Source organism: Tursiops truncatus, chromosome 15 (genome assembly GCF_011762595.2).
Source record: "Tursiops truncatus isolate mTurTru1 chromosome 15, mTurTru1.mat.Y, whole genome shotgun sequence".
NCBI lineage: Eukaryota > Metazoa > Chordata > Mammalia > Artiodactyla > Delphinidae > Tursiops > Tursiops truncatus.
In genome coordinates this window covers 80,272,185-80,297,857 of record NC_047048.1, presented here as the reverse complement: position 1 = coordinate 80,297,857, position 25,673 = coordinate 80,272,185, and the positions used below count along the sequence as shown (strand labels likewise).

The window sequence follows — 25,673 nt, the reverse complement described above, 5'->3', positions numbered from 1 at the left end:
GGTTATTTGGAAGATTGAAAAGAAATAATGGATGTAAAACGTTTGGCCTAGACCCTGGTGCATAATAAGTGATAAACAATACCTGTTATTATTGTAATTCTGTCAAATAACCACTTCAAGGGCATCAAAGGAATTTACCATTTAAACAAATTTTGTTTTTCCAAATCAGTGGTTTAGCCAATGACCTCTAAGGTTCCTTCCACTGTTGACAGTCAATAAAGTTCTAATGAGCCCCACCCTTGGGCTCACCCATCTCCACCTTCTCTGAACTGTAAGCTTGAGGAATTTTTAATTCTGAGCAAACAAGGCCAGCCGCCCTCAGTGTGCCCATTCCTCTGATTCCTTGTCCTACTGTGACAGGGCATCTGGAGGTGTCCGGCTTCAGAACCAGTATGAAATTCATCCTGAGCTGGACATCCACTGGAGCTCCAAGACCGGCCACCTCCAGGGGAGGGTCGGCCGCAGGGGTCCCAGCTAAAGGAAGCCGAGGGCAGCTTCCACGGGTTTTCCTTCCCTGTGACTGACTTTCTGGGTCTTACTTGCACAAAAGTCGTAATACTGAGTCTTCTCGCATCTCAGTAAATGTTGCTGAGGCCCAGTCCTGGGAGTTTTACATGATCCCTCCCAGCCCTTTAGCCCCAGTGTCACCTCCTCAGTGAGACTCCTTGAACACTCCATGTAAAGCACCGTCCCCACCCCCAGCAGGCCTGTTCATGTAGACTGCAGGGACAAAACTCTGGTTCCGGGAATCTGCAAATAAATACCCATGTGAAATGGCCTGTGAACAGGTGTGCTCCCCGCTGCCTTGCTCACATCCACTGGAGACTGGAAACATCCTAAACCGCATCAGAACAGGATGAATTATCTGAGCATCACCCACAAAGGGACATCTTGCAAAACAAGGCAGCTCTGTATGAACTGGTAAGGAACCATCCACGTGATAAACCAAGTGAAAAGAGCGAGGTACCAGACTGTGTGTACAAAATGCCACCATTTGGGTTAAATAAGAAATACATGTAATTGCGTGTATGTGCCTAAAATATCTCCTTATGCACACCTAATTGGCAATGAGATTTGTTTCCAGACAGGGAGACAGGGGTGGGAGGGAAATGCACTCACCTCTGTACACCATTTGCATTTCCTCCTGTGGGCCCCAGTTTATACTAATAATAGTAATTATAGTAATAGGAATAAGGGCCCCCGTGGCTGGCCCGTCTTGGAGCTCTGGTGGATGTCCAATCGTAAGAGCAGAGAGCTTGTCTCTATTTGATCTGCTGTTGTAGCCCCAGCCCAACGCTTGCTTCCCCCTCCTCCCGCCATCGTAGGGACTCAATAAATATTTGCTGAAGGGGCTTCCCTGGTGGCACAGTGGTTAAGAATCCGCCTGCCAATGCAGGAGACAAGGTTCGAGCCCTGGTCCTGGAAGATCCCACATGCTGCGGAGCAACTAAGCCCTTGCGCCACAACTACTGAGCCTGCACTCTAGAGCCCGCGAGCCACAACTACTGACCCCACGTGCCACAACTACTGAAGCCCGTGCCTAGAGGCTGTGCTCCACAACAAGAGAAGCCACCACGATGAGAAGCCCGCTCACCACAATGAAGAGTAGCCCCCTGCTTGCCGCAACTAGAGAAAGCCCTCATGCAGCAACAAAGACCCAATGCAGCCAGAAATTAATTAATTAAATTAAAAAAATTTTTTCTGTTGTGAAAGCTACTGAGGCAGCGACATTTCCACTAGATCCCCATCCTTTCACCACGCAGAGGACTCCAAGTCAGAAGTTACATGTGCCTGTGATGGTTGGACTGATGTCTGGAACTGTGGGCTCCACACGGCAGGGCCCAGGGCAGCTTTAGTTCACTTTATATACCCAGGGACTAGCATGGTGGATGGATGGTTGGATGGATGGATGGATGGATGGATGGATGGTTGGATGGGAGAATACCTTAACTGTCTTGAAGTGAGATTCACTTCAGCAATTTCTGAAATTTTGGTATAAATGGATTTATTCATTTATTCTATAGATAGTTGTTGGATGCAATACTCACAGCCAGTTCCCACACAGTATAAGAAGTGTGATGGGAACTGAGAGGACACCTAAGCCAGCCCAGGACTGGGAAGACTTCAGGAGGAGGTGATGCCCAAGGTGGGAGCTGGGGCTGAGGAGTGAGTAGGCGAGAGCACAGGAGGTAGAGGAAAAGGTGCCAGGTAGAAAGGCGAGCCATGGGAAGGGCAGCGGTGATGGCAAACTGAGCCCTGAAGCCTGAGGCAACCCGGAGCTGGACACTGGGCAGGGACCCTGAGCTTGTTGGCAGGAGCTCCACCCTCCCCCGCTCTGCAAAGGGTGGAAGGGGCCAGCCTACCATGGAGGCAGAGTGGGGCTTCTTGCCTTCCCCTCTTTCCTCCTTCCTTCTCTCTGCCTTTCCTTCCTTCCTTCCTTCCTTCCCTTTCATTCCTGCTCGCCCCCCTCCTTTCTCTCTTCCTCTTATTCTTTTGCTCTCTTTTTTGACCAGAGATTGTTCCATTCCATCTGTTTCAAAAGAGCTGAAAACTGGGAATTCCCTGGCAGTCCAGTGGTTAAGACTCCGAATTTTCACTGCAGGGGGTGTGGGCTCAATCCCTGGTGGAGGAACTAAGGTCCCGCATGCCCTGCGGCCAAAAAAAAAAGATTAAAAGCTTAAAAACTAACTTTTTTTGAGCACTTACTACATACCAGGCACTGAGCCAAGCACTTTGCATGAGGTAGAACGTTTATTCTTTCAGATATTTTTATCTTCTATTTATGGGCCCTTCCTTAAAGACTCGGAAACTAAGGCATAGAGGGTCCTTCCCAGGAACCACCCCTTGGCCGGCCTGCCTCCAGGACAGGCTGCTGCTTCCCAAGACCAGACGCTGGAGTCAGAGCTCCAGTCTGGGCTGCCCATCCACTAAGTGAGGAAACTCCCGCAGGCAACTCACGGCTCGGAGCCTCAGTTTCCCCATCTGTAAAATGCGGGTTGTAATACATACATCCTACAGTTGTCGGGAAGAGTAAACTAGTTTAATATGAAAAGGGTCTAAAACAGTGGCTGCCACGTACTGAGTGCTCAATAATGTAATGTCTTACCATCTGGGGACAGGACAGCACTGGGTCAGAAGTGCCACCCCCGGACGCAGCCAGGCGTGCTCTGGAAGCCGGCTCTGCGGCTTACTGGCTATAAGAACTTCAGAAACTTCCTTACCTTTGTCTGAGCCTCTAGTGCCTCATCTGCAAAATGGGCTAAAATAGGGTTGTTAGGGAATTAAATAACATGGTGCAGGTGTGTTTTCTGTAGGTTCTTTGTGTTACAGCAAGCATCAGATTTTATTTATGTATTTATTTATTTATAAATGGTTATTCTGCATTTTCTTTTTTCCTTTTTTTTTTTCTTTTGGCTGCGCCACACAGCTTGCAGGATCGTAGTTCCCCGAACAGGGATTGAACCTGGGCCCTCAAGCACTGAAAGTGTGGAGTCCTAACCACTGGACCGCCAGGGAATTCCCCAGATGTTATTTTTTCAGTGCTTTTACTAAACCTAGGGTTTGTATTTTATTTTATTTTATTTGTTAGGTTTGTAAGCAGCTTTTGTTGGTTTTCACCACACTCAAGTTAAAACATTCAAGCTGGACAAAATGACATAGAGTGGAAGATCCACCTCCCGGCCACCCCAGACCCTCAGCCTTGGTCTCAACCTCCAAGCCCCCCGCCCAGGGCAGCCTCTTCATGGGCCTTCATCTGTCCTCCCAAGGATATTCTAAGAGTGTAGCGGCATGTGATGTGTATTACTTTTGTCAACAATAAAAATGGAATTGTTTGTGACACCTAAATTCATTCTGTCATGAGCTAGAACGAGTTAGCAACAATGGATAGGGAAAACAACAATTAAAACGGAACAGCTGAGAAAATTCTTTCTGAAGATTTTCTTAAATGGTTGGTGCCTGCCAGCACTGAATTTTTTCTGTCTTGTGGGAAAAAGAATATATATGGATGTTAGTGGGGGAACAAAGTCTCTGCTTGCAGAAAATCAGTATTCCTGGCCAAAGAGAAAAAGTAATGGGGAATGCGGGTGGAGGGGCAGCCTCTTACCGTCCCTCACCTGTGCTCCAGAAAATTGCTTCAGGTGAGAAACCGCGCTGATTCCAAAGTTAGGAAACAGGTTAAAAAAAAATTTTTTTTTAATAAATTTATTTATTTATTTTTGGCTGCGTTGGGTCTTCATTGCTGCGCGCGGGCTTTCTCTAGTTGCTGCGAGCGGGGGCTACTCTTCGTTGCGGTGCACGGGCTCTAGGCGCGTGGGCTTCATTAGTTGTGGCACGCAGGCTCAGTAGTTGTGGCTCGCAGGCTCTAGAGCGCAGGCTCAGTAGTTGTGGCGCACGGGCTTAGTTGCTCCACGGCATGTGGGATCTTCCCGGACCAGGGCTCGAACCCATGTCCCCTGCATTGGCAGGCGGATTCTCAACCACTGCGCCACCAGGGAAGCCTGGAATCGTCTATTTAAAAGATTCCGTCTCTTCCTTGCTTCAAATCAAATTGCAATTGGAATTAAATTCAAACCCCTTAATGCGGCCGCCAAGCCCCATGAGTTGACTCCTGCTTCCCTGTCACACCTCCCCCCTCCTCTTATTCCATGCTGCTGCCCTGGCCTTCTCCCCATCCCTGAGCTCCTTTCCACCTGGGGCCTCTGTGGCTGGCCCACTCCCATCATTCAAGGCTCAGTTAAAATGTCCCCTCTTTCAGGAAGCCTTCCCTGACCACCCCAGCTAAGGGACTGCCCACCACCTCTTTCAGCACCTCCTCTCTATCCCTAGTCCCCGTCTTATTTGCATCGTGGCACTTAGCGTCCTCAAAACTTCTCTCCTTAGTTATGTGTCGGATCCACGTCTGGCTCCCATACTGAGGAGTAAGCTCTGGGGTGCGGGGGTGGGGGTTTCATCTGTCTTGGATACTTGTCTGCTACTCCACTACCGAGAAGACTGGCTGACTTGAAACAGGTGCTTTCTGGCTGTTTATTGATGAAATGAATCAATGACTGCTTAGGAGATAAGTCCCAGAGTTGAAAACCTTAGCATCTGTAGGATCACTCACCAAAATGTTATCAATTTGGTCTCGTAAAAGGTTATGAAAGTTCTAAGAGTTTTCTGTAAGATGATGGGTTCCAACTTGGCATCAAGTTTGAGGCAGAGGACGGGGTCTCTGCAGGCTGGAGCCGACCCCAGTGCATCAGAAACAGCAGCTATTGTAGAAAAGATGTTGGTGATGCCACCAAACTCAGGGCAGAGGCTAGCAGGGGTGCACAGGGCATTAGCAGCTAAGTACGAGCTAGGCAAGCTCCCAGCTCAAATGTCAGCTGCATTTTCCTGGGTCATTTTTGAATGACAGTTTTGGCACGGGAAAAGTTCACAATACCAGCAGCTGCTGTTTACCGAGGAGGCACCAGGCAGGATGCTGTACCCTGTGGTACATCATCATCTTATTCATCTTCCCAACATCCTCATGGGAGGGCAACTAAGATGCCAGTTTTGAGGTGAGGCAAAGGAGGCTCAGAGAAGTGAAGGACCGTGCCTAAGGCCACACAGCAGGAAGTGGCCGAGTCTGACCCCAATCAGGCCGATCTGCCTTGGGAACAGGGCGCTCAACCTCAGCCATGTCCCAAACCTGGACCAGATTCTTTGATCCCAAAGTGAAAGTTGACTCACATCAACCCCACCTTGGCTGGGAGTGAGAACAGGAAGAGGCCAACTCCCAGTATCCAAGAATGATGTCAAAATCCCCAACATAACAAGACAGATTTCAGACCCTGAAAAAGGGCAGCGGGTAGAAAGAGGCACCGCCTACTCAATCCTAATACACATCTTCCCTAAGAAGAACACTCCCCCGCCATGTGTGCTGGCGTAGCTCAGGAGAAGAGAGGATGAAACACCTTCTGGTGGGTCATTCTGGCTGCCTATGTGGCCCTGAGGCATGAAGTGTCTCCAGGGAAGGGCTGTTTGCAGGGACCACCCCAGAAACGCCACTCTCACCCAGCTCGGCCCCAGGATTCAACATATTTTATGGAACAAATACCCTGTGCTGGGCATCGGGCTAGTCAGTGCGCGGTGAGACTCTGGAGGGCAAGATGGACCTGGTGCCTGCCATCGTGCACTTAGAGTCCACTGGAGAAGCCAGACAGTTGAACCATAATGTGTCCCAAGTGCTCCGTGATCACCGTGTGCATCTAAGATTCTAAGAGCCGGAGCACATCACCTGGAGAAGGTGCTGAGGACACAGAGCATCCAGAAGGGATGTGACTCAGCAAAACGTTAGAGCTAGAAGATGCTGGAAGGCAGTGGTTCCTCAACTCAGCTCACCATCAAGATCGCCAGGAGAAGTTTGTTTTTAGTAAAATAGATTCCTAGACCCTAGGCCCAGAGTTTCTGATTCAGTAGGTCAAAGGCAACAGAAGGACCTCAATATCTGATCCTTCCAAGGACCTCTGATGACCTGCCAAGTTTAGCAGCCATTGCTCTCAGGGGTCAATATTGGGATACCCAGAGGTACCCAGTGAAATGAAACAAGTAGAAGGAAGTGAAAGGGACCTCTCAGAGTTTTGAATTTGCTTTGGACAGGGATGTTGGGGTGACTTCTCCCCAAGATGATGAAAGACCAGGTCACTGGCTAATGCAGTTGCCACCAGGCGACAGCACCATGCATCAACGTAGCTGTTAAGAAGGTACAAGCAGGAAAATGATGCTTCATTTAACACTGAAGGGTCTCCATGATGTTAATTGGACCTGGCCCAGTGGTTAGACCATGGAGGTGGCTTTCTCATTCTTTGTGCAGATATGATATGCATGTTTAGAAAAGAACCCACAGAAAGATCAATGGGAAGAAAAGAGCAAAGGAAAAAGAATTTAACAATTGTATTCATTTCCTAGAGCTGCCATAACAGAGTGCCACAAACTGGGCAACTTAAAACAGCTGAAACTTATTGTTTCACACATCTGGAGGGTAGACATCCAAGTCAAGGTGTCAGCAGGGCCACGCTCCCTCTGAAATCTGTGGGGGAGAATCCTTCCTGCCTCTTCCATCTTCGGGAGGTGGCCAGCAACCCAGCAACCCTCGTGGCTGCATCCCTCCAATCTCGGCCTCTGACCTCACGTGGCCTTCTCCCCTCGTGTGTCTGTGCCTCTTCTCTTTTTGTAAGGACACAAGTCATATGGGATTAAGGCCCACTGGACTCCAGCATGACCTCATCTTAATTACAAGCCTATTTCCAAATAAGGTCACAACTGAGGTATAGGGGTTAGGACTAGGGCATACCTTTTGGGGAGATACAATTCAACCCCTAACACCCATGAAGTCCCTAAGGCCTTCTAATCTCAGTAAGGGCCAGATGCCAGGGTATCCTCTTCAGCCCATCCAACTCCCATACTCTCACCTGTGAGGATCATTCCTTAAGACTAAGATGTTTCCTTGGAAAATGTTGGGAAGCCTCAAGGGACACTCGATGTGTCATGAAAAAGAAAAAAAAAAAAAAAAAAAACCAAGGGAATTCCCTGGTGGTCTAGTGGTTGGGACTCTGCACTCTCACTGCAAAGGGCCCAAGGGCCTGGGTTCAATCCCTGGTTGGGAACTAAAACCAACAAGCTTCAGGGGGCGACCAGAAGGAAAAAAAAAAAAAAAAACCCACTGAGATTTGACCTTGTAAACATTCTTAACAAAGCTCTTCCCGAAGAGGTCCCTGGAGTAATGCCTTTCAACTCCTCTCAGTTTCCACGCTTTCCTTCTACCCGTCTCCCGCATCGAAATGTTATCCAAACGAGGCAGGGAAATTAGTGTTTATGATGGTGCGAAAAGTAACTCAGCATTCCATGAAACTATGGACTCCAATGTAATAGTAATTTTCAAAAATCATGAGGTCAGGTTTGTTTCTGCAGATTATGTTGTGTTGCTAGCGGACAAAGGCTAGGTACACCCTGCATGAGTGGACCTTGGGCATAACGCCAGCCTGGGTTGAGAAAACCAGGAAGGAGTCGGGTTTTGATGGCTCCAAGTGTCACCAAGCCTCCCAGCCCGGTGGCCTGCAGATTTCAGAGAAGCAAATGAAGACTGTCAACTGGAAGAGAAATTCAATGTATCTGAGATATGAGAAAGGTAAGTCAACACTGATCAGATCATCAAGTAGCAACAGCTGCCCCTGGGAAGAGCACGCTCGTGCGCTGCGGCATCGAAATTTCGAAAGCAAACCTTTCTTATCTCCAACTAAAGGGAAAAGTCTCACTGCCCACTGAGCTCAGACAGATAGAGAGGCATTGGCCGACGGTCACTGCCATGCCAGGGATCAGAGAAAGCTCCCTGACCTGGAAAACGTGCTTAAACGAACCTCAGACTGTTCTTCCCCTTGCAGCCAAGGGCAGCTACTTCCTGGGTTCTCCACCTGCTGTAAAGGAAGGCAAACTAAACCGCCACTTCATTACCCCAACACACCCCGGGAAAAGGAAAAGACTAGAGAAGTACAATCGGTCCCTGACTTATGATGGTTTGACTTACGTCTCAACTTAACAATGGTGCAAAAATGATATGCATTCAGTAGAAACCATACTTCGAAGTTTGAATTTTGCCCTTTTCCTGGGCTAGTGATACCCTCTCGTGATGCTGGGCGGTGGCCAATGAGGGTCAGTGACTCACACTCACTACCACTCTGGACCCAGACAACCATTCTGGTTTCCACCTGCCATAGAGCAGTCAACAAATTACATGAGGTATTCAACCCTTTACTATAAAATATGCTTTGTGAGATGATTTTGCCCAGCTGTAGGCTAATTTAAGTGTTCTGAGGAGGTTTAAGGTGGGCGAGGCTAAGCTCTAACATTTGATAGGTTAAGTGAATTAAATACTTTTTTTTTGAAAACTGAGGTATAGGGAATTCCCTGGCAGTCTAGTCGTTAGGACTTGGTGCTTTCACTGCCAGGGCCCGGGAACTAAGATTCCACAAGCTGCACAGTGTAGCCAAAAAAAAAAAGAGAAAAAAGAAAATTGAGGTATAGTTGATGTACAATAAATATGCTTTTGACCTAAAGCTATTTTTAACTTAGGATAAGTCTATTGGGATTTAACCCCATCGTCAGTCAAGGAGGACCTGTACCCGAAGTCCTCGGAAGTCACAGCAACCTGTACGGGAATCCACAACAGCTGGTAACCAACACTCACCCCGGGAAACAGGCAGTGGCTCCCGCATCCCCACCACTGCGGGGCCTTAGAAGGAGTTTCTCTGTCTCTCACCCACCCATGACCTTATCCTGTTCTGTGTTTTAACATCCAAATACAGGAACTTCAGGTCTCAGACCTCACCCTGACACTAGGCCCCCAAAGAGAAAAGAATGATGGTTGTTATGAAATCATTTCAAATGAGAAACAGACTAACCTTCCCTTTCCTAACGCACAACTTAAATTGTGTGCACTTGGGAGATAAGACAACCATCACGTGCTATTGAAAACACCCTCTGACCTTCCAGAGAACCTCTGAGTGTCTGTGAGGCAGGCGAGCACCTCCAAGGTGCCAGGTACCAGGATGGGCAGGTGTCCAGTTTACAGATGCTGAGTCCTGCCGAGTCCCTCTCATCCATAAACGTTAGACCGCACGTGCCTTCAGACAATGGTTTTCCTTCGGTGCAACCAGGGAAAAAAAGGGAGCATCTTCATTTCTTCTCCCAGAGGGCAAAGACTTCAGCAGCATCTCGTGTCTTCATAAAAAGCAAGCCCAACCTATCAAAGAGCCAGCCGGCAACAACGGCACAGGGTGAAAGGAAAAGGGAGAAAGGAATAGAATTCTTACCAACACAAGACTTGGAACAAAAACACTGGCCCCTGGGAAAAACAGGAGTCCATTGATCTGACGGTCCTGGGAGTTGGAAGCGCTCCGAGGGCAGGAAACCCTTCTCTCACCGAAGGGAAAGCCAAGACAGCCAGTGTTTCGGTGGGGACCTCACGAGGCTGCTTGGTTGTTCTCCACAGCATCAGCTCAGAGTGTTGGGAAGTAAGACCTGTTATCATGCACTGGACCCAGGAACCCGGTAGCTGTCCTCGGGTGTCCAGTGGGAGAGAGGAAAAAGGAGAGCTGAGCGCTGAGCCAGGCATAAGCCCTGCTTATGACTCACTTCAATCCTGGGTTGATTCCAGAACATTGTCTGCACTACAATTCAGCACAGCTCCTCAAAGCCAGACTCTGGTCCAAAGGCAAGTGAAGATGCCGATAAGAAAACAGTCCTTTTTCCTTCAGCCCTTTGCCCCCATGACTTCCTCTTAACACCCAACGTCTCACGTCTTGATTGAGAAGTAAGCGCCAGTGTGAGACCTTCTTGCTGCTCTAACGCAAAGCAGTTGTGATCCTGACACACCAGCCGGATAAATCCGACTTAATGGGAACGTTCAGTGGCCAAGAACAGGCCGCCAAGAGCACAGTATCAGGCTGGCAGAGTTTACATTACTTAACAACATCCAATGCCAACATTAAATCAGGAATTGCTGACCATTTGGTAGAGTTATGAATTAAGGATTATGAGACTGGAGTTGAAGCAATAGCCTTATCCAACGTTCAAGTGCAGCCACTCATGCCAAACTATAAACATCTCACTTCCTGGAGGATGTGCCAGGCCACTTCAACTTGAACTCAAGGACTGTCGGTGTGCACCCAAGATCCTTGCACACATCCAGCAAGTACACAAGCCCCGCTGGTCTCTTCTGCTCCGCAAGTACAGAGACCCAACCTCTGATCTGCCCAGCAGACAACATGATTAGGATCCCTTGGATCGATGGGCATCCTAACGTTCCCAAAGATGGAGCATTTCAATTGACTGAAAACACTCAGAGCACCTACCACACAACCACTGCTTGCATTTGACTGAATGCCAAGTCCTCCCAAGGAGGATCTGCCCAAGGATTTACCAACAATCATCTCATTTCCATTCTCAAAATTGTGAGGTGGCAACTTCACCATAAGTACAGTGTTTCTCAACTGAGCAGCCTTACGCAAGAGACATGATTCCCAAACTATGGATTCCTCTCTTGTTGTCCATCAACCGTCCCTCACACATCTCCCAACAGCCCTTGTGTTGGGGAAGATGGTACCATACACAGTCGTGAGAACCACTGATGAGTGCGAGACGTGGCGCAACAGAGCAGTCTTCCAAGAGAGACAAAATGAAACTCCAGATTCCCCTCGGCACAGAGATTTCCTGTTCCGTCTCATTAACTAAGCCACAGCCAAAACCCAGAAATCAGCTCTGCCATTCTTCCACTCCTCTTAGAAGATTAAAAAAAACACATCAAGTTACAACCAGACTTTCACAGCTTCTATTGAGAATACTTTCTTTTTATTATACAGGTTTCATATACATAACAATTATTTAGGGAACATTTACAGGCAAGGAGCTCAATTCCAAAACTCCGTTTTCACCCACACACACTGTACTTCACACTCATCTTGGGGGTCAGCCCAACAGGAATAAGACAAAGTTATTGCTTTGTGAACAGAAAGCTTCAATTAAATTAGAGTCTTCCAGAGTCGAGAACAGCACTCACGATACTCTTGACTCTTAATACCCTGTGTACATATGAATAAAGCCTAAAGATGTGTCTTAGATTACCCCGTCACCTTTAAAAGCTAATATTAAAGTTGAATCCCATTTCTCAAAAAGTCGTAAGAAGTGCACCCGTATTTACAGACCCCATTAAATTATGCATAAATAAAATCTGTACACTCAACGCAGCTTCTCAAAATACAGAATTCTCCTCTGGGACTTGGGATGAGAGACAGCAAAAAAAAATGCTTCATGCCCACCCCTTTTCAAGTTTTCTCGAAACACCAAGATGTGAAATAAATACGCGAAATAAAGCTTCCGTACCTTAAAGGAACATGTCTTTTCAAAGAGTCTCCTCCTATTTGAAGAGTTAACTTTCAAAGTTTTGTTTTGTTTTTTTCTTAAAAAGAAAAACATAAAATCATCAGCAGGCTTTGCTTCTACAAGTTTCGTAAAACCCGAAGGGTCCCTGTGAACAAGGGATTTAAAGTGTGTCAAATACCAACCTATTAACCAGTTCTTAAGCGGACAGAATCCTTGCCTCCCGCGGTTATGTAGGGTGAGACGGAAGAGGCTACATAAATACTTTTACCTTAACACTGAAAGTTATAGTGGATCTGAATCACATCAATTTGACATCTCAACAGCTATGTGTGTGGGGGTTTTTGTTAGCCCAGGGAATTTATTTAAAAGGTTCCAAAACTTGTAGCACCACTTTCAGAGAAAGGAAGAATGGGGTTCCAAAAACTAAAGTATCAGCTTAATGGGTAAAGAACCAGCACTTGTCACCTCCCGAGAGCGCGTCCAGAGCTTAGGAGACACTTCAGCACTCCTTAAGTACTAAGGAATCCAGGAGGGCACGTGAAGATCTGGAAATCCCACGGAGGCCCTTTTCGTGGGAAGGTGGATAACAAACTCTGTCCCCCAGACAAGCGGGGTTCCCAGTTTGTCCTGGTCAAGACCGGTTTTGGAGTCCTTTTCCTTCCAGACGCTTCGGCCCTTTGTTCACCTCTGTTTTACTTCCTGTGCTTCTCCATCTTTTCCAGGGTTTTGCTAGAATCGGCTGGACTCTGGTCTCCGGGGTTCATGTAGGATTTGTCTATGACCATCAGGGCTTCTTTTATGTAGTTCTGCATGGCAGACACAGCAGCACAGATGGCCTGGCTGCCAAACCCGTGGGTAATCAGGCTGAAATGAGACAAGCAGTTCTGAATGCTGGTCTCCAGGACCGGAGTGGGCCGGTTGTTCCCATTGGGAGTTCGGTCTTGATTGAGAAGGTCTGTGAATTCTTTACACACTTGCCTGTGAAAGACAGTCAACACACACCACTGAGTTCAATCTAGGCCGTGACAGGTAAAGAGCACAAACTAGTGTGGGGATGACACCTAGAGGCAACGAGAATTTGGGGCTGGCCAAGGAAGTACATTTTAAACTGATAGCAATAGGCAGCTGCCGCGCTTAGCACCTGTTCTGTGCTGGGCCCTGAACTAAACTCTTTTTATTTATGTTTGGGTATTCGTTGGGTCTTGGGTCTTCGTTGCTGCGCGCGGGCTTTCTTCTAGTTGCAGCGAGCGGGGGCTACTCTTCTTTGCGGTGCGTGGGCCTCTCATCACGGTGGCTTCTCTTGTTGTGGAGCACAGGCTCTCGGCACGCGGGCTTCAGTAGTTGCGGCACGTGGGCTTCAGTAATTGTGGCTCTTGGGCTCTAGAGCGCAGGCTCAGTAGTTGTGGTACACGGGCTTAGTTGCTCCGCGGCACGTGGGATCTTCCCGGGCCAGGGCTCGAACCCGTGTCCCCTGCATTGGCAGGCGGATTCTTGGCCACTGCGCCCCCAGGGAAGCCCTGAACTAAACTCTTTTAAGTACTATCTTATTTAATCCTCACTGCAATTAGAGAAGATAAAAGGATTAATGCCAGAATCAACTGGCCAAGGTCACCAGGACTGGTAAGAGGTGGAGTCAGAATTCCAGCCTAGGAGAGTAAGGGCTAGCTTTACTTGATGCAGATTGGTTCCTTAAACCAATTCTGTCAAGATCCCTGAATTCATTTCCCTGAAACTCACTCTTTCGATACAGGCTGGTTCACTGCTCGCTTTTGCCCTATTTCCCACTTGACTAGTTCTGCTTCATTTACCATGATTTTAAAATCCATTTACTCTTGGTTTCTGTGAGAAATCCCTCAGCTGCATTAAGTCGTTTTGAGACATTTCATTTGCCCTCGTCTCCTACACACACAACCCGATCATTACATTTTAAAAATCAAAAACATCTTGTTATCAGGAGGCAGAAGGCGCAGGATCTTGACTGGATGTGATAAAATAAATTGTCTTCAACACATTTTTGTAAGACATGCAAATAAGATAATGAAAGAGTAGCTTAACTAGTTTGAGCTGAATAACTAAATGGCTCAAAAACACTCATTCTGAGCAATACACTCACTGCTCTAATTCTTTTAAATGCTACAGAAAGTTACTCTAATTTGACTCTGTCAAAGATGCTCCTTGCCATTGCCTCTTGCTCAACACCCTGACTTACTTAAGGAGCCTTTCGTTCTTGAGCACCAGGGACTGTGCTGGCCCCTCAGCTGCAAGGTCAGGGCATCGGGGCATCAAATTCTCAAGCCTGGATACTTACTGTGCCGCCAGCAGCATATTCTTCCTAGTTGCCATCTCATTGCGTCCTCCGAGATGAGGTCTGGTTAAATACTCGGCCACGGATTTACTAGGAAATTCTGCTTCACAGACATAGGCAAAGTCCCGAGCCAAATGAACAGCCTCACCTAGAATAATCGGCAATGGCAACAGACTTTAGGGCCACTGTGGTCCCCAAGGCAAACTGTCCCTTCCCTCTTTTTCCAGCACTATCGGTATTGGTCTAAGCAGTCATTTTGCATTCTAAAATGCAATCACACAAGGGGACAACGATCCAGCCAGTAAGCAGAACCTCCCTAGGGTGAAATCATACAATGTAAGAAAAAAAAAAAAGTCTGAAAATTTTAACTGTACTTAAACGATGTTACCCCAGTCCTCTGCCCAAGCTGAGCAGATGCTCCTCTCGCTGCTAAAACAGCATCTAGCATCCGTTGGTAGTGCAGAAGTCGGAAAACTTAGGGGGAGTGAGCATGACTGACAAAGAAGCGAACTGTCACTTTTCTTTATGAAACTGGGACAAAAGTCTTTGACACGGAACTTTGTTTCTAAATGAGAGCGCCCCATTACTGGTGGAGGTAAGTCTCTAGAATGTTGCTTTAAGAAAGAGAAGCAGGAGTGTTTCCTACCGGAAATGTTAGGAGCCCTACCTACCCTCTCGTCTCAGGTATTGGGGGGCACAGAGCGAGGAAAACGAGGGGAGGGTGTCATTTCCCACCCGAGGCGCTGGGTTCTTTCTGGTTCCAAGATTTGGGGCTGCTAGAGCTTTACAAACCCAGATGGTGGACCTCACCCACCATCCCCACTTCCCTCCCCCGACTCACTAAATCAACATCTGAGAACCATTGTTCAGGCACACGCTTTCTCATTCAAGCACCCCTGCCTGGCCGGTAAGGAAACCTAGGGGAGCCGCATTTATGCTCCACGCGCGCGGAATCCACCATTCTCCATGCAGGACAGCTGGTCCCCAACAGCATCGGAACAGGCAGCTCCTTTCTCCTTGCCCTGACCTCCAAAGACACTCGTAAAAAGGTAGAGCAGGGCCCTGCCAAGTCTCTTTTAGCAGCGCGGTCGCGCCATTTAGACCAGGGAAAGAAAGTGTTCAAAAGATTGCCTGACTACCAGGAGACCACCCCTCATTGGCTCCCCCGGCCCCCGAGCCGGGGCCCAGCGCCCTGCTGATTGGGCGAGGTGCTGGCGGCCGCTCCAGGCTTACGGATAAGCCCCTCCGTGTTCATCAACTCATTTTCCTGTGCGCAGTAACAACGAGCTTGTTTTGTTTTGAAAAATAATTATTTCACTTTTCCCTTGCCCACTTTGTAAAAGGCCGTATTGCATTCTTGGCTACTTTCCAGGTTCGGGGCGCAGGTCCATTCAAGAAACTGAAATGTCACATCCTAACTATCTTAGGACTGGGGAGAGGGGCTCATCTGTGGGCCCCATTATTTTTTTTTTTTGATGGGGAAAATGAACAAAGGAACTGTGAATTGGGCTAGTCTCATTGTATACAAGGGCTTTTCTCTTCACTGACCACAGTCCCAATATGCCACAGCTACAAAAACTAGAAACGGTCCTGCTGCCCACCAGTAACCAGTTTTAAAAAAAGGTGTACCAAATGATCGATTGCATCCTTCAAAAACTGGTTCATCTGATAATGTGATGTCTTAGGAAAACCCGTTTCTTTTTAACAATGATTTTCTGGGAGACCCAGAACAGAATACTTCAGCAGACACATCGTTAAATGTTAACTTATTTGATTAAATGACTGTGATTCATTGTAATGAACGCATGGCAAAATCGCTTGCATCTCTCTTTTGTGACTAAGAGTTGTTTTTAACCTTTTCTTATACCTTTTTTTTGCGGGGGGGGGGGGGCGGGTGCCGCACCCTACCGCATGTGGGATCTTAGCTCCCCGATCAGGGGTCGAACCCACGCCCCCTGCATTGGAAGGCGAAGTCTCAACCACTGGATCGCCAGGAAATCCCTAACCTTTTCTTTAGAGAAATATTAAAGACTCAACAAAGCACTAACTAAAAACACCGCAAAACAAAAACACAACTCCACTGACCTTCTACTAAAGATGTCAGGAGGGTGACGTGGGCAGCTTTCCGTCTCCCCGCTGGAAGATTCAACCCAATCTTGTCCAACTTCTCCCGCAAGGATCGGCCACCATTTTTAGATTTGGCTCTGAGCAAAATAATAATAAAATAAAATAAAAAATTCTTTTCTCAAGAAACCCCTTTAAAATTCTAAATGCCTAACATGCTGCTTACAAAACAGAAATCTGTCAGAAACAACCTACATTACATGGCTCATAATCAAGTGATACAGGGAATCCTTAATTTATTAGTTAATCCCTGTAAAATTCAAAAATCTTTCTCAGCATCGCCAACATTATTTTTTTTTAATCACAGAACATTGCAAGTTGCACAGAGCAGACAAATTTTCACTTGTAGAAACTGCAGCAGCCCCCAAAAAAACAACTCCCTGGGGGAACCAGACCCATGGAGCTCCTCTACTCTGAATACAGATGCTACCACTCATACAAGGAATCAAATTCTAACCAAATGAGAATTTGTTAGCGCTGTTTTAACACTTCCTTCTACATCTGGCACGTTCTAAAAGAGAAGATGTGTACTAAAACTCCCTGAGCCAATGAGAATTCAGCGTTAGGTACCAAAGTTCCATAAATGTTAAAACTATCTCCCTGGTCCTTTTCTGTTATTCATCCCCAACCATTCAACCGCCATGCCCAGAACGTGTCCCCATGTACCTTCTGAGGACACCTCCCAGTAATGAAGCATTTAAGCACTCAGGCGGGGACAGTCGCCTCTGGACTTCGGCAACTGTCACTTTGTACTTAGATGTAGAGCTGAGGAGGGACAATCTTCCAGGGACCGAGCAGAAGACCTCGCTGGGATTCATCACAGCCTCCACCAGCTCCTTCTGACAAGGGAGACTCAAGGGGTTCTTCGTCATTGAAATAGGACCTGTGAGTGAAGATCAGAAGTGGCGTTCCCAAGCAAACCACTAACCAAAGCTGAAAGAGCTCTTTGAACAACTAACTGCATGTTGGACTATAAATTGCAAGCAGATTTTTTTAAAGCCATATTCTTCAAAGATAATCGAATCTGAATTTCACAATTTAACACCTTGGGAAGTTAATTAGTCAAGATCCCACGCGTGGAGGGTTTGCATTTTCTGACCACTGTTAAAATCTGTTTCGTTAGAACGTTTGTTTTCAAAAGACTACTTCATAACTAAATAAATGAAGATTTCTTTTTTCCCCCTCACTCAACGAATATCCAAAATCACAGGACATAATCATCTGGCAAAATCTTTCAGTGCAACTGATCACAGTAAATTTTAAAATACAAACACACCTGTTCTAAGTTTACTGGGAAATTCAGTTTATTTTCTGAGGTTTTCTTTCTTTTTTCTTTTTTCCCCCCAAACTCATTTTTCCTCAGTTGATTTCAAACAGTTTAACCTCAAGTAACAGACCATAGCTACATTTCATTTAGGATGACCCCATTTCCCAACAGAGCTAAACTGGGAATCCTGGCAGTACGTAACTTAATTTCATGAGCCACTCAGTCGCCCAAGTAATCCAATTTTCCAAACCCCCGCCCCCCTCATCCCTGCATGAACCCGACAGATCACCCAGCCTGATGCTTTCAGGGCTGTCTGTTTTGTACACCAAACTGTGTCCCACCTTCTTTTTGCAGGTCAGAATTAAGGCTCCTTACCCCTGTGCATATTTGAAATCAGAAATAAAATCACATCAACCCGTTCAACAATTAAAATTGTCACAGAACCAATCACTCCACTAAGGGTATATGTGGTGACTTGTTTTCCAAATTAAGTCACAGCCTTAACTCACTCTGGGATTCTTTCCTGGAGCATTGTAAAAACACTCTCAAATTCAAGAAGCAACACCCACCAAGGGAAAACTATGGAGTAACAAATCCGGAGATTGAGGGGCAGCTCCTGAGAGCATCCTTTTCCATTTAGATCTTAAAGAAATGCCCCGTCTTCTCACTCCTAAAACCTATCTGCCTCGAGTCCCTGTCACTCCCTTCCACCACAAATGTCCCAAATCGGATACCAAAAGCCCTACCTCACCAATAAGTTAATAACTTCCCAGTTGCCGCTAAGAACCACTACAGGGTGTGTGATGCCAGAGGAAGAAAAGAACTCGTGCTCACTCCGTACCTTTGCGAATAACCGTCTGATCATGCAGAAGTAGGTGCTGGTCGTCGACATTCTGGGGGAGAAATGACAAAGTTTCCTTTAAGTTCGGGGGAGCCTGGACGGGGTAGGAGAGAGGCAGTGGGGCGAACGGGTCCGGGCAGGGCCGAGGCGCTCACCTGCACCTCCTCCATCTGGTGCGCCATGTCGTGGAGCCCCAGGTTCTCGGCCAGGCCCGCGGCGTCCAGAGCGTGCGAGTGGGGCAGCAGCAGGTCCGAGCGGCGGTAGGCGTCCCTGCGGGCGCTCACGGCGCCGCCGTCCAGCCCGGAGAGGTGGGGCAACAAGCCGGCCGGGCGCGCGTGGTGCGAGGGCAGCCCAGCCCCCTCCTGGCTCTGGCGGCCCGGCCAGGCCTGCTGCTGGCTGCCGGTGGGCGCCGGCTGGTGCAGGGGGTTGATGGCGGCGGCGTACGCTTCTCCCAGATGCGAGTAGGGGTCGGCTGCCTGCGAGTAAGCCAGCTGCTGGTAGGGAGGCGGAAAGTAGGGTGGTGGCTGGTATTCGGCGACTCCAGCATGGGAGAGGGGCGGCGCGGGGCTGTAGAGATGCTGCCCGGCGGAGGAGAGGTGAGGCAGGCGGGGGTTCCCATTGCTGCTCGCGTCGTGGCGATCCTGGGGCACAGAAACGGAGACCCGGTTAGTACGAAACCCCGCTACTGCGCACGGCCCGCGGCCACCGCGCTGAGCCTTGTGACCCCCGGGGGCCCACCGCACCAGCCCGGACCGACCCCCGCGGGGCCTGCCCTCGGGCCAAAAGGCCCCGGGGAGCAACGTGCCCCGGGGGTTTCGTTGTCAACCGCTAGTCCGCAGAGGAAGGGGAAACTGGAGAAAGACCTGGAGGAACGTGCCCTCCGGGCCCCGCGGCGAAGGTCTGACGCCCGAGGTATTCTGCGGCTCCAAATCCGAATGCCAGGCCTTGGGCCGGAAGAAGCTGGGGCAGGGGTCCGGGGAGAAAGCCTGCAGGCAGCGCAGAGCGCGGTCGCTCACGAGCCCGCACATGCTGGCGTCGTCGGCCCAAATTGGGGTAGCGGTGGGCGCGAATAATGCGCGCCGCGCAGGAAGTGCGCCGTTTCCCCGCCCCAGGGACCCTCCCTTCCACGCCCTCAGGACAAAGACCTCCGGGCGAGAGACCCTCCCTAGCGGGGGCAGCCACCCAGCGCCGCCCAAGGGACTCAGGGAGGAGCCCGCCGCAGCCAGGGGTGCGCTCCCTGCTAGCTGTGTCCCGACCAAGTAACGCCGTCCTGCCCAGCCACCGTCAGTCTCCCCATAAGTCGGGCACGGAGAACGAAGGACCCCGAAAATTGGGCAACCTTGCCTGGGCACGTTCCCTCGCCCCACGGCTGTCCGACTTAATTCTCAAAGAACGTGTCGCCATGTGTTCCCGGGGTCACAGGGGTGGCGGGGAACCAGGAGAGCTATGACACCGTCGCCCCCTAGCTGAAGTGCCCGGGCCTGCAAACAGGGGCAGCCCCTCTAGGTCCCGCGGGCGCACGGCTCTCCCGCGTCCCCGCCGCCACCGCTCCCCTCTCCCGGGGCCCAGGCTCACGCCTCGCGCCGCCTGCGTCTTCTTCCTCTTTCCGCTCGCCGCCTCCCTCCCTCCCACTCTCCGAAACTCTAGCTCAACCTGTCCGACAGGCTGGAGCACTCCCGAGCGCTTACGGCCTCATCTGGCCTCAGCGCCCCCCCCGGCCCCCCCTTCTCTGGAAAGCCAAACTTCGGTTGTTTTCTTGTTTCCCCAAGGAGGTAGCGGGGCAGGTGACAAGCCCGCCTCGGAGGAGACTCCGCAAAGGTGTCGCCGGCAGGTCACCTCGTCTGACTCCTTGGGACGGAGGTTTCGTGCGTAAAAGCCACCTCTAAAAGTTGCAGGCCCAGCGCTCTTCCAAGAAATCGGGGAAAAGGGCTGTTTTGCTTCGCAAGAAACCGGCCGGTAAGCTTTGTGGGTGGGATCTGCTACGCTCTTTCCAGGCCCCATTCCCGAGACTGGATATTTAGGTAAAGGCCTGATTCAGGAAGGGGACCCCGGAGAAACGCACTAGGGAATGTCCGGAAAAGTGGACCCTGTCCCATCGAAGGGCGAGCGGTGGGTGCCTGTTCGCTGCTCCTGCGCCCTCGCCCCCGACCTCGATCCAGTGGCCCGCGCCTCCGGGACTGTACTCGGGCGGGGCCAGGCTGCGCCCTTGTGCCCAGCTCACCTCGCAGTCCTCTTCATACTTGACATTATCGGTTATTTTCCACAACATGGCGTCCGGCGTCCCCCAAAACAGTCGCCAGTTAAATCCAGGTTCCCCCCACCCCCCGAGCGGTAAATCCAAAATTGGGGTCACGGTGGCCAGACGTCTGCCGCTGCCCCCGCCGCGCGCGGGCCTAGCCGTCCCGGTCACTGGACGCGCATCGGCGGCTCCGCGATTGTAGATGGTGCCGCCGCGGGTGTAGAGGCCGCGGCCGGGGACCGGGGAAGCCGCGCCCGCAGTGTGTGTCCAGGCGATAGCCGGGGGATCCGGGCGCCTTAATGAGAAGAAATTATCATAACTCCTCCCCGGGGGCCGGCGCGAAGGCCCCGGCGCCGGGCGGGGCGGCCCCCAGCCAGTCCCAGCCTAGCTCCGCCCCTCATCCTGGCCCGGCGCCGCGCGGAGACCCACGCCTCGGGGGGCTTAGGAGAGGATTCGGATGGGCCGCACCTCGCTGACAGCCGCAAACCTAAGAGGCCAGCGTCCCCCATCACGCCATCCATCAGTCACCCTCACCAAGCACACACCTGAGGTCGGCAGAGCTGGGGACCGGGATCCGAACCCAAGAGCCCCCCCTCTTTCACCGACAGCGGCTTCCCCCACCCTCCAAAAGACGTCTCAACAGCTGAGATCTCCCTATCTCCTAAAACGTCCCAAACACCCGCTCCAAGGAGATTTAAACTGGAATCAGGCAGCTGGAGTCCCAGTCCCTCCGAGGGACGACGCCCTCCCCCGCACGGCGTGGGCACAGTGCGCTCGGGGTCCTCCGAGGGGGCGGGGGTGGGAAGGCCTTCTGGGGAGTCGGCCCCAAGCGCCACCGAGCGGGCGGGCCGCTCCACCGGCCCCGAAGTGTCGGACAACGGCGTTTCGCCGCCATCGCCCGAAGCTCCATCTCCAAGGCTGGGCTGCGGCCGGGAGGCGGGTGGGGGGCACCCGCCTACCCTCGCCCGGCCCTGCCCTGCCCGGCGCCGGCTCGGCAGCTTCCTCCGACGGGCCAGGCACTCAAAGCCTCAACTCAACCTTGAAAAGAGGTGCGGGGCTGAATGCAACCCTAGCGTCACAGGCGGGGACGAGGGAGGAGGTGGGGGGAGGAGGAGGGGCCGTGGAGGGACCCCCGCTGGAGAGGTGAGCACCCGGGGTCCGCAGATACAGGCAGAAAACGAAACTTCCTTCCACATAAACGTTGCCTCTCCCCCCAATATGCATTTGCCCCCCAACCTTGAAAGCAAAGCGCAATGCTGAAACATTTTAAAGAAACGAAATCCATTGGCCCAATTATTGTAATTAACCTTTTTTTTTTTTTGCTTCAGGGGGAAAGTCGCCAATTCTCGGGAGCTGAATTTAAACATTCTCAGGCAATCAGAGAAGGAATCTTTCGATTTGATTCCGAATCCGATTTTGCAATAATCAATACCTATCAGTTTACTGCCCCGGGCCTGTGGAGTGGACGCTGTTCCCAATTCACAGAACGAATGCACCCACTGCTTCCCTACTCCCGCTAGGGTTTGTTTGAACTTTAGCATTTCTTTAAACCGAGATGGGCCTAAAATAAATTAACCAAAATAAAAATAGGCGTCTTCCAAGCGAAAGGTTCTTCCTCGCCCCAGAGAGTAGACAGATTCCAGGTGATATTCCGACCAGTTTTGAGAACAAAACCTGGAGACGAAACCACTGGGGGCTTTTCAGGCTTGTCTGCGGGCTCTGCACTAGGATACGTACAAAGACAGTGCACACATGACCCCTGACACCTAGCTTTCAAGACACCGTGGGGGGGGGGACGGGGGGTAAAAGAGAAAACCGCAGAAGCAGCGCTCCTGGTACTCGGGAGTGGGGGCAGGGGGCACCTGCTCAGGGCAGGTATCGGACCCGGTGCGGTAGGCATGCTGGCGCCCTGGGCGTGGAAGATTGGGGTCCCAGGTACTTTCGAGGGAGGCTGCTGAGCCTCTGGGCGCCCCAGACATCCAGACCAGTGACGCAGGAGCTCTCCTCCACGCTGGGCCTTCTAGCCCCGGCTTTGACTCCAAGACCCGGCCGGGGATGCAGCTTGAACAACTTGTCTCGTCCACGCCTGCAACTTTACCGCCGGGCATGTTGGGTCCAAGGCTGGGCAACAAGGCACCAACCCCCCGCCCCAGGTCCTGGCTGCCCTTCCTTTCCTCAGCAGCGCTCGCCAAAGCCACCCGGAGGGACGGAAATCCCTCGCAGCCCCGGGGCCTCTATGGCGGAGGCAAAGGGAGCCGATGAGCCCCGAGGGTTTGCGCACCTCCGTTTAGGGAGCCCCAAGGGCACAGAGGTTTCGGAACCGCTCGGCAAAGGCCATTCATTCCCAAGCCAGCGCCCTGGACCTGGACGCTGCCCCCCTCCAAGGGACACGCGCTCAAGCTAGAGCGCAACTTCTGTGCCCTGGATGGGGAAGGCGGCACAAACGAATCCTCAACCTTCCCGGCCAGGCCGACTCCACCCAAACACGCACAGCTTCTGCTTCAGGGACGGAACCCAGGCACGCGCGCGCCCTGGTCCGGATGCCGGAAATCTCAGCCCTTCCTTGAGCTCAACTTTTCTGCTCTGAGCCGAGAGCGAGAGCAGAGAGCCGATGGCTCCCACACTCAAGACAGACCTCCCCCAAGGCCCCCACCCCTCGCCGCGCGAAGACGCATGACTGCGTGGCCGCGCCCTTAGGCAGCCACGGCCTGGGAAGGATGCCCCCTCCGACCCTCCGCGGCTTCGCAGACGCCAAGTGTAAACAGAACGTGGGGATCCCGGGGAGCAGCCTCGCCGCTCACCTCGCACAATCAAGGGTATGGGGCTGGACGGTTGTCAGCGGCTTCCCTCTGTCGCCCCCTAGGGAGCCTGCACTCAACCCACACGCTTGAAACCCTGGACCCCGGCCCCCAGCCCGCTCGGATGGCGCTAGAAACCAGAGACCGGAGGCGACAAGGCGTCTGCGAGGACAGCAGCGCTACAACAGTGCGCCACCTCCAAAGATGCGCGGGCAGCTGCCTCTGGAAACAAGGCTCCCAGACCCGGGCGGCAGGGCGGGTAGAGCTGGACTGGAGCAGGCCTGTGACTCAGCTTCCCGTCCCGGGGAGGGGGCGTCCGAGCGGCAGGTGGAGGCTCCGAAGCGCCCTCGCGGGCGCCGTGCACCAAACGAGGTGTCTGTGTCGCCCCGCGGAACAGCTTGGGCTCCGGCTGGGACCGCAGTTAAGAGGCGGGGCCCGGCGAAGCAGAGCCGAAAAGCCGGGGCCTGCAGCAGTCCGGGAGGGCGCCCATTCACGCGCTAGCCCACGCCCTCCCTCGCAGCACCGGCACCCACTGAACGGACACTTGGCGTCCAAGAGCATCCGAACTGTCTAAGCCCACTGAGGTGCACGTCCGGGGCGCCACATGTATTAAATAATTCAGTCACTCCAAAATAGCAGCAATAATATCAAAATAGCAGTTTGTTTTTCCTGATGCTCAAATTAGCGGCTACACACACGCACAGATGCTTCTCGTCTTAGCCCAGGGTCCAGCCCAACTCTTTCTACTGCTCACTTGTAAGCGCTCCGCGCCAGGCCGGGTCCTCAAAGGGGTTTCGCAGCCTTTAGCTCTTCCTTTGCAAGCATCCTCGCAAACCAGAAAACGCGAAGCGTGGAGCTGGGGGAGCCTGTAGGACCCAAGCTTCGGAGAGGCTCTCATTTGCGGAGCGCTCGCCGAGCGCAGCGGTCGTGGTAGAGTCTCTAACTTGACGACCATCGCCCCACTTGTCAGCAGGCGAATTTTCAGTCGTCCAACTACCTCAAAGCCACCAGCCTGCCTGTTCTTCAAGGCCACCTTCCTAGCGGCTCTCGGGCACCTATTAGAGACAAGCCGGCTCTCGCCTCCCTGCCCCGGGGGACCCCCGCCCTCAGAATGCCTGTCACCTCTCCACCCACTAACATCCCTGGGCCCATCCGGGTGCAGCCTAACCGCTCCGAGCGCAGGCAGGAGGGCCAAGGCGCGAGCCCAGTGTCCCCGGAGGCCTTCGCGGCTCGGCGTCCTAGAACACCAGGCACCTCCAGGCCAGCTAAGCCCGCAGGCCTTCACCTATTTATCTGGTCGCCGCCAGGCGAGGAGGCCCACTGTGGCCAGGCGCCCAGCGGCGCGGACTCGGCTTCCTGCGCCAGAAGTGCGCAGCGTCCAGGGGCCACCGTGCACCCCGCAGCGGCGCCCATCCCACGCAGCGGGCACACACGCCCTCCGGCAGCCAGGCCGCCAGCACCCCTCTCTTTCCCTGCCGGTCCTCGGATCTGTCCTCCACCCAACACCTCTCTTCTCACCTTTAGGAACTGGAAATTCATGTTGCCAGCTCTTCAACCCTCTGTGAGTTGAGGTTTTCAAGAATGGGAGCAACGCAGGAACAGGTCCCCAAGGGCCGCGTCGTGTGCTGTAAAGTGCTCCGAGCGTTTATTTAATTAACGGAAGGGGGATGGGGGGGTACAATTCACAGCCAAAACGGGCTATCGCGATTGGAAGACACACCTGAAGGTCCTGGTTACTCCTCCCCTGCCCTCCTCCCCTTGGAAACTGTAAACTCGCCAATTGAAAAGGGTCTTCCCGGTCTTTTGACTGATCTTTACATCTGTTTATAACCAGCAGTAGGTAGGGCTCCTTCCATCACAAAACTATTTTAAATGTATTCTACGTCTTGCAGGCAGAGGACATTTTAAATGTGTTCTGTCTCCACAGCCAGATCTATTAACATTTCCGTGAATTCCCCGCCCTCGTTTCTGGCTTTGATCTGCCTCCAGGCACCTCGCAGGTTTCCAGGTCCAGCTAAAATGGAACCAGGGGCACTGAATTCCTTGGAGGAGAAGGAGGTGGGTGGGTTTGGGGTCTTCCTTAAGTGCCAGAGAGACTTGTCTACACCTTGCTCATCACATGCTCTTTGCCTGAAGGAAAGAGGCAAAGGGCCTAGGTGACTTAAAAAAAGAAAGGAAACACACACACACACACACAC

The 25,673-nt window shown here is 51.5% G+C and overlaps 1 protein-coding gene across 6 annotated transcripts; it reads right to left on the bottom strand.

Moving 5' to 3' along the window:
* Positions 1-11,339: 11,339 nt before the first annotated feature.
* Positions 11,340-25,029, bottom strand: TFAP2C (transcription factor AP-2 gamma). Of its 6 annotated transcripts, none has more exons than XM_073793118.1 (7): positions 24,994-25,029; positions 18,594-19,079; positions 18,439-18,490; positions 16,997-17,213; positions 16,292-16,410; positions 14,210-14,354; positions 11,340-12,879 (listed from the first exon to the last, which is right to left on the bottom strand). In XM_073793118.1, the coding sequence occupies exons 1-7, from the start codon at positions 25,012-25,014 to the stop codon at positions 12,594-12,596; spliced, it is 1,326 nt and encodes a 441-aa protein (XP_073649219.1). In that variant the 5' UTR covers positions 25,015-25,029; the 3' UTR covers positions 11,340-12,593. The 6 variants fall into 6 exon arrangements, with proteins under 6 accessions (XP_073649219.1, XP_033696511.1, XP_033696515.1 ...); XM_033840620.2 differs by lacking the exon at positions 24,994-25,029 and adding an exon at positions 24,230-24,467; XM_033840624.1 differs by lacking the exon at positions 24,994-25,029 and adding an exon at positions 20,660-22,009.
* Positions 25,030-25,673: the final 644 nt, after the last annotated feature.

Excerpts from the sequence above, each read along its gene's own strand:
- TFAP2C (XM_033840620.2), bottom strand. The coding sequence starts at position 24,430 with ATGGTCGTCAAGTTAGAGACTCTACCACGACCGCTGCGCTCGGCGAGC. Across the intron at positions 19,080-24,229 it reads CTGGCGCGGAGCGCTTACAA|GATCGCCACGACGCGAGCAG; the intron begins GTGAGCAGTAGA and ends TCTGTGCCCCAG. Across the intron at positions 17,214-18,438 it reads TCAGACGGTTATTCGCAAAG|GTCCTATTTCAATGACGAAG; the intron begins GTACGGAGTGAG and ends CTTCACTCACAG.